The 16,937-nt window shown below is 39.0% G+C and overlaps 1 protein-coding gene across 2 annotated transcripts in view; it reads right to left on the bottom strand.

Moving 5' to 3' along the window:
• LOC130912069 (formin-H) overlaps positions 1–16,937 on the bottom strand; it is a 66,440-nt gene that overhangs the window by 48,425 nt on the left and 1,078 nt on the right. For both annotated transcript variants that reach the window (XM_057829864.1, XM_057829865.1), the window contains exons 4-8: positions 16,709–16,882; positions 16,472–16,629; positions 12,534–12,722; positions 11,941–12,418; positions 11,688–11,850 (exon numbers count right to left, since the gene is read on the bottom strand). In XM_057829864.1, coding sequence (XP_057685847.1) covers positions 11,688–11,850; positions 11,941–12,418; positions 12,534–12,722; positions 16,472–16,629; positions 16,709–16,882 — 1,162 coding nt within the window. The remainder of the gene's footprint in view (positions 1–11,687; positions 11,851–11,940; positions 12,419–12,533; positions 12,723–16,471; positions 16,630–16,708; positions 16,883–16,937) is intronic.

Genomic DNA, 16,937 nt, shown 5'->3' with positions numbered 1-16,937 from the left:
GCTTATATGGCTGCTGAAGCCTATAAAATCAGTCGCACCCAAGCGCCAGCAGAGGGCGGCAAAACTCCGAAAAACACAACAAGTACACCTTTCACTTTGCTGTCCTTTTAATATGTTTGAGTGGGGCATTTGTGCGTTAATTGCGTCAAATATTTTAACGGGATTAATTTTAAAAATTAATTACCGCTCGTTAGCGCGTTAATTTTGACAGCCCTAATATATATACATATATATATACACTGTATGCATAAATGTGTGTAGCGCCCCCTAGGAACAAAACCAACATTTCATTTTTTTTTTTTTTTTTTAAGGTTAAAGAGGAGGTAACAACGCAAAGGTTAAAACACATCAGTACGATATGAATGGGATACCATACACGGTGCCCAGACTGCCGTTAGTACTACATCCAGTTTTCTTTGGGTGGGCATAGCGTGTCAGTGGGTGGGCACTGCCCACCCTTGCCCATCCCGCTAGTAACGCCCCTTCATGACACTCTTATGAGCATTGATGAATGCTTATGACAGATGTCATTTAGTGTCAACCGGCAAATTATCTCACTTTTCAATTAATGTAAAAGATCCGAGCTGGACATAAATAGAGTTAGTGACAAAATTTGCTGGATGACATTTAATGACAGCTCAGCTGTCCTAAGCATTCATTAATGTCCATAACAGAGTCATGTCATAATTATGACGGTCTTATGACAACGCTGTCAAATACAGTGTTACCTATTAATGCATATAAATCAACAAATAAGCCGCATTGGACTATGAGCTGCAGGATTCAAAATGAGGGAAAAAAGAAGCATTTTATAGTCTGAAAATTACAGTAAGCCATATGTTAGCACAAGTTCACCAAAATCACGTCGTCCAAGTAATCGTCACTTGTATCGGCCTGTCTGCCAGGACATGCTCTCACTGCGCCAGTACGACCACAAAATTCAAAAACACATGCGATGTGCTGCAGAGAACTCATGAGCAGTGTACAAAAATAGGGCCATATGTTGTTGTCAGAGGGGAGGGGCATCTCAAAGTTAATATCAGTTGTTTTATATTTATTTCATTATCAACATTTGCTGAAATTTCAACACCTACAGTATGGCTATTTTTTTTTTTTAATTTTAATTATTATCATAACTGCCGTTTGACCTGACCCTGGAACACATCATTTCTATAGTATTTCAACTCATTCATGCTGGTATTTTTTGTTTTTGTTTTTTTTTTACATTAACCGCCATCCTGGAAATTTTTGTGCTTGATATTCTGCTCTAACATCTCTCTAGTTGCCATGACAAAGCCCAGCCATGACATTTATTCAGGAGTCACGGACACATTTTATACATTTATGACAAATTCAGCTTTTTCCGCTATCTAAAAAAAGTGATGCAATTCTTTTAAAGTGCAGTTGAAAAAGACTTGACTGATTAGTGCTTAAAAGGCCTTTGTAATCCAACAAACATTGGTGGTTATTTTATAATGCTGCACTTAAAAAAAAAAAAAAAATTAAATTAAAAAAAAATATATATGCCTCTGCAGAAAAAGGTCCACCCCAAAAAGGCTTGGTTTTTTTTTTTTTTTGGTAGGGTGTTGATAAGTTTGAAACTTTTTTTTTTCCTGGAAGTGTGATGCTTACAAAAATTAATTTCACATTAGCCTCTTTTTATCTTTTTTTTCCCACAATATTGATCAATTTGAATACCTTGTGAACACGTTTGCTTTTGATGGTTCAGTGTCCATGAAATGGTAGCAACTTAGCCAAATGCCTTGTCAAGTGGACATATGTACAGATTGCTATTGCTAAAATCAATGCCATTTTTAATTTTTCAGCATAAATAAAAGTACGAACCTGTTTAGAGACTAATATAGTACCTCATAGATGCTTCAGACCCTTTAAGACTGAAAAATAAAGCAAAAGAAAAAAAGGTCACTCTTGATTAGGCAACATACTGAAGAATCTCCTAAAGTAAATACATACTGTATTCCTACACACGTGTTGTTTGTGATTAAGTCCGTGTGGTCTCAAAACGACCTAGCACACTTAAAGAAATAAAGTAAGGAGTGTGTTTGATCTACAAACTAGAACTATGTTTGGATAGCTAGAAAAGATGAAAGAAATAAGTTCAAAATGAACTACGGCTGGCTCCTTAAACATTTCATCGAGCCAAAGTTATGAAAACTACAACCAAAGAGCGCACCTACCCTCTAATGGCTAATTCAGAACCTATAGGCAATAATAAGTCTGCAATATCAATGTAATTAATCAGCCCTGAAGAAAAAAAAAAAAAAAAAAAAATCAAGTTCATGCAATTAGTTTTTTGAGGAGGGCAGTTGCTGCAAGGCACATTTAAGCATAAGCAGGTGTCGAATGGTGCACTTTACATAAGAAATGGGTATTGCGTTTACATTTCAGAATGCAATTTTTATTAGCCATGCAAGTGAGGAAAACAATCCAATAACAAACTGGATGTTAACAACACACAAGAATAACAACTTCCAAAACCCATAGAGATCGAAGAACTTGACTTGATTAGATTCTATTTTTGACACCTTGACCATTGTGCAGTTCCCACCATGGAGTTTAAAAAAAAAAAAGTACATTGCTGACAGACTTCAAATAGGTTTTGTAGCATTGATGTTCCAAATGAGATAAATGCAAAATTTGAGTAAAATAAAATAATAAAAACACAAATTATATATATATATATATATATATATATATATTTTTTTTTTTTTATACCTCTCCTAGCAGCACAGGCTAATCTTAAACTAGCATCATCCAATGGTTTTATATGTTGTTAGTTCATCAACATGTGTGATAAAATATTTTCAAGCTAAATCAATTAGCTTTGGCATAACAGCTGATTAAGTTGACAGAAAGAAAATTTACTTTTCCATGCAAAACATATTTTTGTGGGGAAAAAATGTTTACCACAGTAGGAGGAGGATCTCTTCTTTATGGACAAGGTGAATTGGTAGGGGCTTGAAAACATCATGGTTGCATGATCACAAATGTGCTCCCTCACTTAGATACAGAGGGTGTCTCACATTACCCCAGTCTCCCTATATGAGGTACTTCATGAAAAAGGCAGATTTTTTTCTGTGTGTGTGCTTCATTTACATGGTCCATATCTAGTATATCACGTATCACTCATAGATCTTTATTTATTCATTTTCTAAGGTAAAATGAAGTATTTTCATCCTTCAGCAAGAGGGATACAAAAGCCACACAGAACACACAAAAATGCAAAGAGGCTGTGGCGAAATCCCAGATTCTAGCATCTCAAACTTCAAACACAAAACTTCAGGGAGGTTCAGCAGGTTAGAAGCTTGGTGCAATTACATCAAGCGCTGTGCTCATGTGAATTAGCATTCGTGGATTAGCTCACAAGAGACCTCAGCGGATCCAACATATTTACTTTCCATCTGAAGTGCGATGGTTGAGATCGATATATGAGAAATATAAACAACTGTAATGCTGGTGTTTTTGAAAACTATAAACATGCAAATAAGCACACTGTTTTGCTAGCAGACAACAAAGGGTGGAGAGAGGAAAAATTCATATTTGCAAAATTAAACTAGACTCCAGCAGAAATACTATATGTTTGTTTTTACCAGTGTTGTTAATCTTTTAAAAAGTAATTAGGTACAGTTGCAAATTACTTCTCCCAAAAAGTATTTTAGTAACTCTGTTACCTCAATGGCGTTACTTTTCATGTTCTACGCCTTATTATATGATCCATTCTATAATGTCTTTCACATCAAACATGTTTATATTAACTGATTGAATTGAACTGTTTTTCATTAAAAAAAAAAAAAAAACATAAGTAGCACTTTTCACTTTTTTTTTTTATTTCACCTGTACAAGATTGTAATCGTATTCAAACTTTTAACTTTCAAAAGCTGCGAGAAAAAAGCCTTTTTGTTATTCCTGTTGTACTGAACCCGCACCAAACCGTGACCCCCATAATGAGGTACGTCCTGAATCTTGACTTTTATGTACCTTGACACCCCTAATACATATACCTGTAAATATATTTTTAATATGCAGCAGAGGCTCCGAATCTCTTCCCTTTCCCATCTTAATCTAGTTGTTTTGAATTTTTTTTCTTTTTTTTCTTTTTATAAATCACACATGGTTTATGGATACGTAATTCAAGAAAAGTTTAGGGCAACTGAATATTTTTGGGAATAAAAAACAAAAAAATTATTTATACCGTAGCATCTACAAGGACAACGCCTGCTAGGTGATAATAATGCATACTCAACAGGAAAACAGACCACTATTTTCAATTAACTGTACCCACCTGAACGCCTCAAACTGTATGTCAAAAAAAAAAAGTGGCCCGAGAGTTTAAGATGACGTTCACCACGCTAAATTCTAATGCTAGCAAGAACACAAATGCTATGCTAACGCTCCGAGCCACCTAGCAGCGCGTTTGCAACGGCGTCACAACCCCCTCCCCGTCCCCCCGTCCTACTATGCTCTCTCCGTGTCTCTCACCCTTCAACATATAGCTGAACACCGTTAAAATCCCGGGATTTAAACGGGTAGCCCTTGTGTGTGAAAGCAATTTCCCGGGTCGATTGCCACGGAGATTACGCAGACATTTAACGGGTCGCGTCTTAGTATTATGTCCAGGACTTTCCTGGGACGAGGAAACTGGAAATGGCTAAATTAAACTGAACACATAACAAAATGAAATTTCTACTGGATCGTAGAGCCGAGGAAGCGAGTCCATCGTTCATCTTGTGTGGTTTAAATGTGCGGTTTATTTTCCTGCCGATGTTACCGTTGTAGGTTGTACCTCAAAGCAAAAAACAATGGAAGGATATGTTCAAGGGTTTATTAAATACAAATTTACTTGCGATTGTGGAAAAAGGGAAATAACACAATGGGTTCGTGACAGTGAGTTGACACGGATCAATAATACTAACCAAAGCGATAAGCAGGGAGCCGATAAGACAACAAAACAAATACACTCAAATACCAACACAACGTAGGAGATTTCAAAACAAAGGCGGCAGAAGAACAAGCTAGCAAATGCACGAATTTCGAGAGTACAAGGTGTTGAATGGCACCCAGCAAGTTAATATCTTGACACCCTTCTCTTGGATCACTTGGGCTTAAATACAGTCTTGATGAGCTTGCATTGGCTGTAGTTACGAGGTCGGGAACGCTCCCACAACCAGCTGTGTAACAAAACATGATCTGACCAATTTGACAGCCGATGCCGACCAAAAATGACGTAATGTCTGGGTTATAAAATCGCGCCAGCATCTCTCCCCGCACAGAAAGCGCCGAGTGGGCAACACGGGACGAGTCTGTGAAAGTTTCCAACCCGTGTCATTCCTAGGATATCTCTCCATGCCTGACGCGAATAAATCCTGCGTAACCTTACATGGGAATTTACCGGGATATGTGTGTGACAGGGGCTTCAGACATCTCGCTCGTCATTCAACCAAATTGTAGTAACGCCCGCCTTCACATTCTCAGTAACGGTAACGGCGTTTCAAAGATGGGAAAAGTAATTAGATTACTCACTATTAACAAAAATAACGCCGTTATCAACAACTGTTTTTTACATGTTCAAATAACGAAACTATTGTTTTCTTTCATTTTGTTTTAATTAATTTTCATCTAAAAAAAAATATATGCAGTATATATGTATCGCTCTAATAAGTGATCATATGGCTGAGGTGGATTACCTAGAGCAGCATTTCCTGGTTTTTGCCCAAAAAAAGCTGAGCATTCTGTAGTCTTACAAGGAATCAAAGCTATCTAGCACATTCTGTATCCATATTTCATAAGCATGTGGACTCTAATTATGTTGCCAGCCTGCACATTCATGCTGATTCCTTTTAACAACCCGCCACCCACTGCTGGCTCCCAGTGCCCGTGCCACTTGGAGGACTTGGTGAGCGGAAGCTTGTGAAATGTTTTTCCCTAGTTGCACTCTTGAAATATACAAGTAACGTACCTTCAGTTAATCAGAAGTGAAAAGCTTTTGAAGACAAAAACAATATGGCCCACTTCTGGCGAGCTTTACACCTGGTGATAACACTGGTGACACACTGCACCCTGCAGGCCAAGGGGAGAAATAGTAGCTATAAACACTCAAGTTTGAGCAGTTATACTTTATTTAGCTATGTTCACATACTGCAATCTGCAATCCCACATCCAAGGGCGATTTCCAGCTTTCAGAACAGCCATTCATATTTATGACAGACTGTGCCGTTACGCTGCATCAAAAAATACGAATAATAATATCACCCTTACCCTTAACCCTAACCCTAACCCTTAGGTTGTCTTCCAATGACAGGAAAGCAAACCTAGGTGAAGATGCAGGCTTTTCAAAGATTTTACCATACCTAGCATGCTAGAACTGTGTACCTTTACTGTACATGTGTACAGGTTGTACATAATTTTGGGTGCAATTTCAAAGATACCTGAAGACCATAAGCGGATATTAAGGGGGGCAGGGCCCCCCTGGTGGCCACAAAAATGTCATTGCATGTAATTGACTTTCCGATATATATACTAGTATAAAAGTTGTAAAGGAATAAAACTGCAACAAAAATGAATGAGATTTAAAAAAAAAAAACATTTTTATAATTGGTCGAAATTATTTTTCCAGCACCTTAGACAGTCATTTGCTTTGCATATATATATATATATATATATATATATATATATATATATACACAGTGCCTTGCAAAAGTATTCGGCCCCCTTGAACCTTGCAACCTTTCGCCACATTTCAGGCTTCAAACATAAAGATATAAAATTTTAATTTTTTGTCAAGAATCAACAACAAGTGGGACACAATCGTGAAGTGGAACAAAATTTATTGGATAATTTAAACTTTTTTAACAAATAAAAAACTGAAATGTGGGGCGTGCAATATTATTCGGCCCCCTTGCGTTAATATTTTGTAGCGCCACCTTTTGCTCCAATTACAGCTGCAAGTCGCTTGGGGTATGTTTCTATCAGTTTTGCACATCGAGAGACTGACATTCTTGCCCATTCTTCCTTGCAACACAGCTCGAGCTCAGTGAGGTTGGATGGAGAGTGTTTGTGAACAGCAGTCTTCAGCTCTTTCCACAGATTCTCGATTGGATTCAGGTCTGGACTTTGACTTGGCCATTCTAACACCTGGATACGTTTATTTTTGAACCATTCCATTGTAGATTTGGCTTTATGTTTTGGATCATTGTCCTGTTAGAAGATAAATTTCCGTCCCAGTCTCAGGTCTTGTGCAGATACCAACAGGTTTTCTTCCAGAATGTTCCTGTATTTGGCTGCATCCATCTTCCCGTCAATTTTAACCATCTTCCCTGTTCCTGCTGAAGAAAAGCAGGCCCAAACCATGATGCTGCCACCACCATGTTTGACAGTGGGGATGGTGTGTTCAGGGTGATGAGCTGTGTTGCTTTTACGCCAAACATATCGTTTTGCATTGTGGCCAAAAAGTTCAATTTTGGTTTCATCTGACCAGAGCACCTTCTTCCACATGTTTTGTGTATCCCCCAGGTGGCTTGTGGCAAACTTTAAACGAGACTTTTTATGGATATCTTTGAGAAATGGCTTTCTTCTTGCCACTCTTCCATAAAGGCCAGATTTGTGCAGTGTACGACTGATTGTTGTCCTATGGACAGAATCTCCCACCTCAGCTGTAGATCTCAGCAGTTCATCCAGAGTGATCATGGGCCTCTTGGCTGCATCTCTGATCAGTTTTCTCCTTGTTTGAGAAGAAAGTTTGGAAGGACGGCCGGGTCTTGGTAGATTTGCAATGGTCTGATGCTCCTTCCATTTCAGTATGATGGCTTGCACAGTGCTCCTTGAGATGTTAAAGCTTGGGAAATCTTTTTGTATCCAAATCCGGCTTTAAACTTCTCCACAACAGTATCTCGGCCCTGCCTGGTGTGTTCCTTGGTTTTCATAATGCTCTCTGCACTTTAAACAGAACCCTGAGACTATCACAGAGCAGGTGCATTTATACGGAGACTTGAGTACACACAGGTGGATTCTATTTATCATCATCGGTCATTTAGGACAACATTGGATCATTCAGAGATCCTCACTGAACTTCTGGAGTGAGTTTGCTGCACTGAAAGTAAAGGGGCCGAATAATATTGCACGCCCCACTTTTCAGTTTTTCATTTGTTAAAAAAGTTTAAATTATCCAATAAATGTTGTTCCATTTCACGATTGTGTCCCACTTGTTGTTGATTCTTGACAAAAAAATTAAATTTCATATCTTTATGTTTGAAGCCTGAAATGTGGCGAAAGGTTGCAAGATTCAAGGGGGCCGAATACTTTTGCAAGGCACTGTATTATATATATATATATATATATATATATATACACACACACACATATAAGAGAAAGAAAAATATTTTTAAAGATGATTTTTTTTTTTTTTTTTTTTTTTTTTTTTGATTGAAGCAAGTTTTTGGGGGATTGAATGATTTAGACACAAATGTCCTAATCATAATATGGCCCAAACACAAAAAGGATTGCTTCAATCAAAGAAAACTTTTTCAAATAAAAATTAAGTGTTCAAATCCAAATTTTTCAATCTCAAATATTTTTTCGCATTCAAAAACTTTTTCTATGATTTAATTTTTTTTTTTTTTTTTTAATTGAACTGATTTTCTTTTTGAAAATCTATATTTTTTTTGAAGCAACTTATTTTTTGATTGAATAATAAAGAGAAAATGTCTTAGCCAAAATGTGGCCCAAACACAAATCATCAACATATTGTGCCCCCCAGCCTAAAAAGTCAATACTCTTGACTTTTGCACGCTCCATTAAACAATCTTTTTTAAAGAAGTATAACGATAAGAGCTGAGATTCAAGCTCGGGGTTCGTTTCTACCGTCATGACATGACGGGAGAGGGAGGAGTAATTTCTGAACTATTTTTCTAAACATAATGGATAAGTACACAAGCAAAGAAATACTAATATTTTCATTCATTTTTAAAAAATATTTTAATCTTCAATCCATTTTAATTTTAGCTACCAACATATAAAGCCGCTAACTAACCAGGTCCAAAGACCCGCAAGCTAAAAAACGAAGCACAAGGATGCCAACTTTGTTCATATTCCAATTGTCAGTTTACTATACACGAAACTACAGTGTATCACAAAAGTGAGTACACCCCTCACATTTCTGCAGCTATTTAAGTATATCTTTTCATGGGACAACACTGGCAAAATGACACTTTGACACAATGAAAAGTAGTCTGTGTGCAGCTTATATAATAGAGTTAATTTATTTTCTCCTCAAAATAACTCAAAATATAGGCATTAATACCTCAACCCCTGGCAACAAAAGAGAGTACACCTCCTTAGAAACTACGTACATTCCTAAATGTCCAAATTGAGTACTGCTTGCCATTTTCCCTCCAAAATGTCATGTGACTCGTTACAGGAGTGCTGTCAGCATTGCTGCAGAGATTGAAGAGGGGGGTCAACCTGTTAGTGCTCAGACCATACGCAGCACTCTACATCAAATTGGTGTGCATGTCTGTTACCCCAGGAGGAAGCCTCTTCTGAAAACGGTGCACAAGAAAGCCCGCAAACAGTTTGCTGAAGCCATGTCAACAAAGCACATGGATTACTGGAACCATGTCGTATGGTCCAATGAGACGGGCGGGCTTTCTTGTGTACCGTCCCGCCCGTCTCATCAGCTGCACACAGACTACTTTTCATTGTGTCAAAGTGTCATTTTGTCAGTGTTGACCCATGAAAAGATATACTTAAATATCGGCAGAAATGCGAGGGGTGTACTCACTTTTATGATACATTGTAATACAGTGGTACCTCTCCTTACAATATGCAGGAATTAAGGAGAGAGCGGAGGCATAGCTCCCCCTTTTGACCGAAAATGTCATTGCATGTAATTGACTTTCCTATATATGAATTTAAAATTAAGACTTTGCTTGTAAAATGTTGTCTATAAAAGTTGTAAAGCAATAAAACAAAAATGAATGAAATGAACAAAAAAATATATTTTTGATAATGGGTCAAAATGATTTTTTCAAACCGATTATGTGACTAGCACCTTAGAGACATTGGCTTTGCTTACCCAAAACCACCTGAGGCCATGCAAGATGGATATAATGTAATTTTTTCAAACCTAATGTTTCAAAAGCAACAACAACTACTGAGCGAGAACCAAAGATTGAAGATGTGGACCATTAAACGCCAGATAGCACCGCCAAAATAGTGAGTGGAATTTCAGCTTGCCCCACTAAAAATGGACAACGATCTTGGCCAAAAGCAATTCTATCCTAAGTAGCCTGATTTAGATTTCCCCTCCGAAATGATGGGAAACAACAACAAAAAAAAACCTGGCTGGAATATTCAGTCAAAAAGGATGCGACGTCTACTTTTCCACGAGGTAAGACAGAAAAACGCACGCACGCACACACACACACACACACACAGCTGGGATGCCTGTATGTACAAGCATGGGCTAAGCTACTATCCGAGCATATATCTTGTTATTTAATTATATTGCTGACACTGCGTTTCGGGGTCATCAACATGTTTTGTCCAAACTGCCACAAATGTCAAACTTCACCTGTGCTACTTACGAAATTAATTGGTTCTAGAAGTAGTTTCATAACATGAAAATTCTATAAGTTTTTCGTTTTTCATGTAAATGCACTAATCCATTCCAAGCCCCTCAAAATTCAGACATTAATCCCTTATAATCAAAACATGTAACAAACACATGTTACAGATTATTGCACAATAAACATAAAATCTGAGTTGTTTAAATATATATTTTTTAAAAAAACAAACAAAAAAAGGAATACAGTGAAGAATATAAGTTAGTACACTCATATAAAACTGTCGGAACACAAGGTGCGAATGAAGAGGATGCTGCGATACAACCACACACATACAGTAGAGGTCCGTCTTAGCCAATTGGATGCCAGGAATTCTTGGCAATAGTAAATGGCAGACCACTTATAAGTATGTTACGTTTAGTAAACCCTGGAAGCTACGAGTACCACCCATACTTTTTTGCATTTCTTATCCTGAAACTTCTTTTGTAACAAGAAGCAATATTTTACCGTTGAGGTGTGTCTTAAGTTGAAAATTCTGTATGTAAAGACGTTCGAAAGTAGAGGCACTATTGAATAGAAAACTCAAAAGTACATCACCTGTTGAGGAGAACTTGTGCAACGTAGATTTTGTCGTCAATCTTGTCTTTGTTTTCAGTTGTCTCCATTGATTCAAGGCATCTCCAAATCCATACATTGTCTTATTTCTGATATGTCATGACCAGTAACATAACTAGTTGTTTTTTTTTAGCTCTAGTGGTATATTTTGTAGCAGCCTTAGTATAAGTAGCCTACAGATTACTGAGCTCTGGCAACCTGGATGTAACCACAGAACTGAATTGGCTGATTGGTGGTGGGTGGGACATAAATATGAATAATAAATACAGAGTCAAACAACAAATTTTACGGGCTGACAACTGGCTTTTAAAATGGGAAAATCTAGGCTTAACCATTGAGAACGATGTTAGACGAATTTCCCAAAAACATATTTATTTAATGTCTATTGAAATATTAGGGTCATCTGATGAAAAAAAACGTATACAGTACAAGTCTTTTAAATATAGTTTGAGCAAACATCAAGTTTCAACTCTATTATGTGTAGCTACTTACTGAAGTTGTGTGCAATCTTCTGGTTGAGCATGATGTGTTGTGTACTGCTGGGCTCCAGTGTTCCGAAAGACCCTAGATTCTTAACTGAGAATTGCATGTACAAACGTTTTGTGTCGACTTCAACTCTTTGCTGGCTTATTTTCCCCCAAAATGATTTCTCAATCTGTAGAGGAAAAAAATAGGGGAGATTATATCATTACAGAAATCATCCTTCTGTGTAACACACCATAACATAACAATTCCAACATGGTACCTTTGCGGGGGTAACTAGGTCCCAATGGAATGCCTTGGTGTGGATCTTTCTTGGACGGATCTTGAATGTGAAAGGTAAAGGTGGAGGCGGGGGGATTGACTTAGTGTCAGGAACTTTGTCCCCTAACGAGTCTCCTAGATTGTTGGGAGTCTCAGTGCTAGAAGACTGAGGGCCCAGATGGGATTGGGTAGGATCAAGTGTTGTCTGCGTCTCAACATCAGGAACTGTCGAGGGAGAACATTGCCTTGTGTCACCAACCGAATTTGGGTCTTGGCAAACATCCTCGCCAGCAGTCTCTACATCTGAGTTATTGTTGTCCTCTCCTATATCTTCAGCTATGCTTAGATGTCGGAGGCTTTCGCTGCCCGCAAACATGCGTTCATCCTTGGACTTCCTTTTCCAGTCCGAACACAACTTGTCAATCGCCTGGACCCAGGCATCCCGCTCCGTTGGCTGACATGATGGGAGCACTCGAAAGCTGTAATCAATAATGAAGCCTTAAAGTCCTTATCGTTTATACTGCTTTAATGATATAAATTACGAATGTTTTGTTGCGTTGTCAACATCATGTTGACATAGCGTGCTTCACTCACTGGTATTCGTTTTTGCGTGTGACAAGGGTGAAGGTATCGGTACTGTGAGGTTTCTTGACACTGGTGTCGCCATCCGACAGATGGATCACAATACTTACGGGCATCGAGGACACCAGCTCGCCTTCAGCGCCGCGTCTTCGATTAAAGGGTGACAAGGTCAGCTGACCAGAGTGCAGCTGGACCTCATATCTGGAACGACAGTAAAGAACATTGTGCGTTTTATCATGTGACAGCTAGAATTATAGAGTATTCACACACATAGACTGATTTTCTGAAGTCCTAAGGGCACTGGCCCAACCTCTAATTTGAATTGTCCCTGAAGTGCCCCTGTTCCCATTTTAGCACAAATCATGCCAATTGGTGAATCCTTCTTTTCTGAAGTGAGAGAGAATAAGATGTTGTTTTAAGAGTAAGTCAGAAAGATATATTGTTTGAACACCATCATTGCATTGTACCAACATCGCATGGACGTGCGATACATCTATTTTTTTTAACACGCAAACTTGTTTTTCTGCTTTATGCTCGTACAGTGCCACAGCCTCTTTCTTCCTCCTGCTAAGCAGTGCAACCAAACTGTTTTTCTCAGTCACCAGTCCAGCTGGCGTTTGGTACTTAAAGTTAACGATGATTGGCAGGTTTGTAGCTTCGATCTGGCCAGAGAAGACTTGGTAGCTCTGCGATCAAAGGCACAAATGTGTTAATCATCGTTAACCTTGAAGGAGATGGTACCTTTTCTCGTAGGCACCGTCTAACTGTTTGCATTACTCTAACACACGTAATATAATAAATCAGGGAATTGTATCGTTTTTCATATTTACTGTAGGTCTGTTTGTATTACTCTAACACACCTAATATAAAATAATAGTTTAATGAAAAGCAGAATATAGGGCATAAAAGATACACAACGCCATCTTATCAAAGAAGCCCAACGTGTGCGTCATGAGTAAGACTGACGCACCAACTCTCGCAATCAGTTCTCCCGGGCACTCCAGGACAAAGAGCAGGGTGTTCTGTCCTAAAACAAGTAGCATCGGAGAACGCCCGATATCCAACTGACAACACAACTGATAAGACTCCAAGAACCCCTTTGACGCTGAGGTGGCAGAATCCACATCCTCGTTGCCCGGACAACAGTAACGCCCGAATCCTCATGTCCAATCCACAAACAGACAATAATCCCAAACACACCCTTCTTCCTTCTTCACACCCTTCTTCCTGCCCAAGGCCCGCCCCGCGAGAGCTTTCAAAAGACTGAATGTTTAACTAATCGTTGTCATTTTTCTCGGGAGCTTTTCTTTACGTACGATAGGGTGACCTTGCCTTGAGTGTTTCTGTTTGCCGTTTTGATCTCTGTCGATCCGAATAAATTGTCAAATTGTCCTCGGTGAGCTTTCTTTAAAACGTTCAAAATGGAGTACAAAGGGTTAACGCTGGAGTGGACACGCGGGGTTTGGCTTTCCGGCCAGCTTGTGGGGGCTGCACCGGTGGGACGCCTACCGTATTGGCTGGCGTGATTTCTGCGACTTGGCTGGGAAGCCGAATTCCTTCAAGCGGGAGGCTATTCCCAGTAGCGTGAGCTTCAAAGCGTGAGTAAAACTGAGTGGACTCACTCAATGAAGCATTTAATACAGACAAGAATTTTTTTTAAATTCTTGTTTAAAATAGTTCACATTATGAAGGCGGTATGCATGGGTTTGTCCGGGTTTCTACCACATCCCAAAAAAACATGCATGGTATGCTGATTGAACACTCCAAATTGTCTGTACGTGTGAGTGTGTGCGTGAATGGTTGTGTGTCTATACGTGCCCGTCGAGTTCAGGTTGTACCCCACCTTCTGCCTGAGTTAGCTGTGATAGGCTCCAGCACCCCCATGACACTCGTGAGGATAAGAGGTTCAGAAGATGAATGAATTAAATAATTATATGAATGTTATGGAGAATGATTAAAAGTGGGGCGTTAAAGGTGATGCAATGAAAAATGTGGGTGCGCCTACAGTTGTGCCTTAAGAAAAAAATTAGGCGTACCAGTGCAAAAAGTAAGTGTGGAGCCTTGGCAATATATGTCACAATGTTAATTTTTTCCAATATCGTTCAGGCCCATCTCAGACAGACAGAGCTATTTGTTATTTGGTGAAAATGTTTTTAGTTTTGATATGACAATACAATATCGCAATGTATCACAAACCCCTAAAAAAAATCACATTAATAGTTTTTTTTTTTTTATATCGTTCAGGCCTATTCTAGAGTATGTTAAATATTAATGTTGATTTTTGGGTTTAAAAAGGCTTTTCAAAAAAGTGATTAGAATTATTGTTTCATTTAGAGGTAGTCCCTGGGTTACGACGAGTTCTGTCCCTACGCTGGAGACGTAAACTGAAATAACCCTTTAAGTACCACAAAATGACAATTAAAGTTGAGAAGTATTGTATTTTGTTTAATGAAGGAGGATACACCACCCTCTTGTGGCAGCGTTGGGTCTGACTGGACTGTCGCATTATGACTGAGGAGCAGGCTCTCGTCTGACATGGATCGAGGACAGCGGCGCTCTGGTATGGCCCACATAAGGCTGTAAGTTGTTTCAGCTAATACATGTTTGTGTATGCATTTGCAATTAAGTTCACAGCTACAGTTTGTGGTTAGGGATTTGCTATGAGAATTGCAAATATCTTAGCATTTGCAGCTAGCTGACTTTTGTCAGGCAAATTAGGCTAATTTGAACTACTAAATTTGCAAATAGATCAGACTAGATGGACGTTTGAACACATTTTGTTTTGTGTCAAGTGTTTTATTGTTAAAATGTGTGTCGTTTTGAACAAAAAGCCTGAGTTATGCTTCTGCTTTGCGGTGACGGCGTAGCGACTATGGTGTCAATAAGCATTTGATAGTTCTGCGGCACGGGAATGCGTTGCTCTGTAATTTACTGCCAAGCCACTAAAAGGGTGTGACGTTGTGTTTGTACGGTTTTGGGGGACTCTTGTCGACCTCCTCTAGTTTTCTTCCGGTTACGAAACAATGCCAACGGAGATGGAACGCTTGAATGTGGATCTTCAGGTCATCAACATTGTACAACAAATGTTGATCATACAAATGTTGCGGCACAGGCGACAATTAAAGATGTGCTCGTTAGCGCAAGAATGTTTGTAAATGGCGGTGATTTCGCGCTTAACTGGAAACAACAGTCTGAGCGGACCAATCACAGTCCATTTGTGGTACGTCACCACGCGTTGACATGATGCCTAGTCAGAATTTTGTGGAGCTGCACGTCAGGCTATGGCAGAGGGTCGTAAATCGGGTCTGCGTTGACGGTGCAGGTCTGCCACAGATGCATAACTCAGCCTTAAGTGTACATATGTGTGTTACAGATTTACAAATGGCCAAAATGAAGTAAAAAGCTTCAAAAAACACAATTGCCTTATTTGATGTCTGCAAAGGTGAACAACTTCATGTTGAGCAAGGACAGAACACTTCATAATAATAAAGGAAAGTAAAAAATAAGATACTGTGAGGTATAATAAGTTACTGTTTATGCAACACGAAAAAAAATAACACTGGAGACAAAATGGCGGACGAAAGTCTGCCGTCATAAAGTCAAAATCGCGTAAACTGAGTATTTCCTGCATACTTGCACACAGTATGATTAAATCCAAATTGTTACAAACTTTACAGGTTACTGGTTTTACTGCCACATGCAGGATAATCTGGATCAGGATAAACAAACACTGAATAAAGATGGCAGCGACACTTACTTGCTTACTTGTGACCCCTCCTTGGCCCCCCGTTTCAGATAAATCCTACAACCGCCACTGCCTAAGGGGCCTATCACTATAAGCTTAACTGCACTGCACAACCCATTGGATCTGCCCAGTCTGCCTTCATTCTGGAACTAACCTGAATTTCAGGCTGAAGTAAAGTGAATGACCCAGAAGAGCATATTCATACTTGACCCATTTGAATGATGCCAGTCCGCCTCTGTGCAGCATCAGGACACCTTCTCGGAGTGTTTGTGATGCTTGCGGCTTCCGGAGTGTCCCTGCACTGCCTTCCTCAGCATGACTGTAGATGTTCCTGTAAATGATCTGGTTTACAAGCTGCATTATCTAGGGAAAATATACACAGATGATTATAGAAGGAGAGCAAAAGTGTAAGCAAAAAATGACTTGTCCGATGTGATTCAACCTTGTGCTTGTCGTCTAATGAAGTGGCTTCTAGCTCGTAATCATGGTGGCCTTTGAATGAGATAGAGAATCTGGAACCGACTCCGTCATCACAACTCTTGATTATAGCGAAGGGAAGTTGTCGTTTGATGATGCCTTTCTCGATGGTGCACAGCATTTTGGTGTTGAAATCCATCTGGCTCAAAGAAAATAAATTGATAAAATGATTAAGCTCTTGTAGGTAGCCTAGT

Source organism: Corythoichthys intestinalis, chromosome 2, assembly GCF_030265065.1.
Source record: "Corythoichthys intestinalis isolate RoL2023-P3 chromosome 2, ASM3026506v1, whole genome shotgun sequence".
NCBI lineage: Eukaryota > Metazoa > Chordata > Actinopteri > Syngnathiformes > Syngnathidae > Corythoichthys > Corythoichthys intestinalis.
This window is presented reverse-complemented; position numbering and strand designations above follow the sequence as displayed.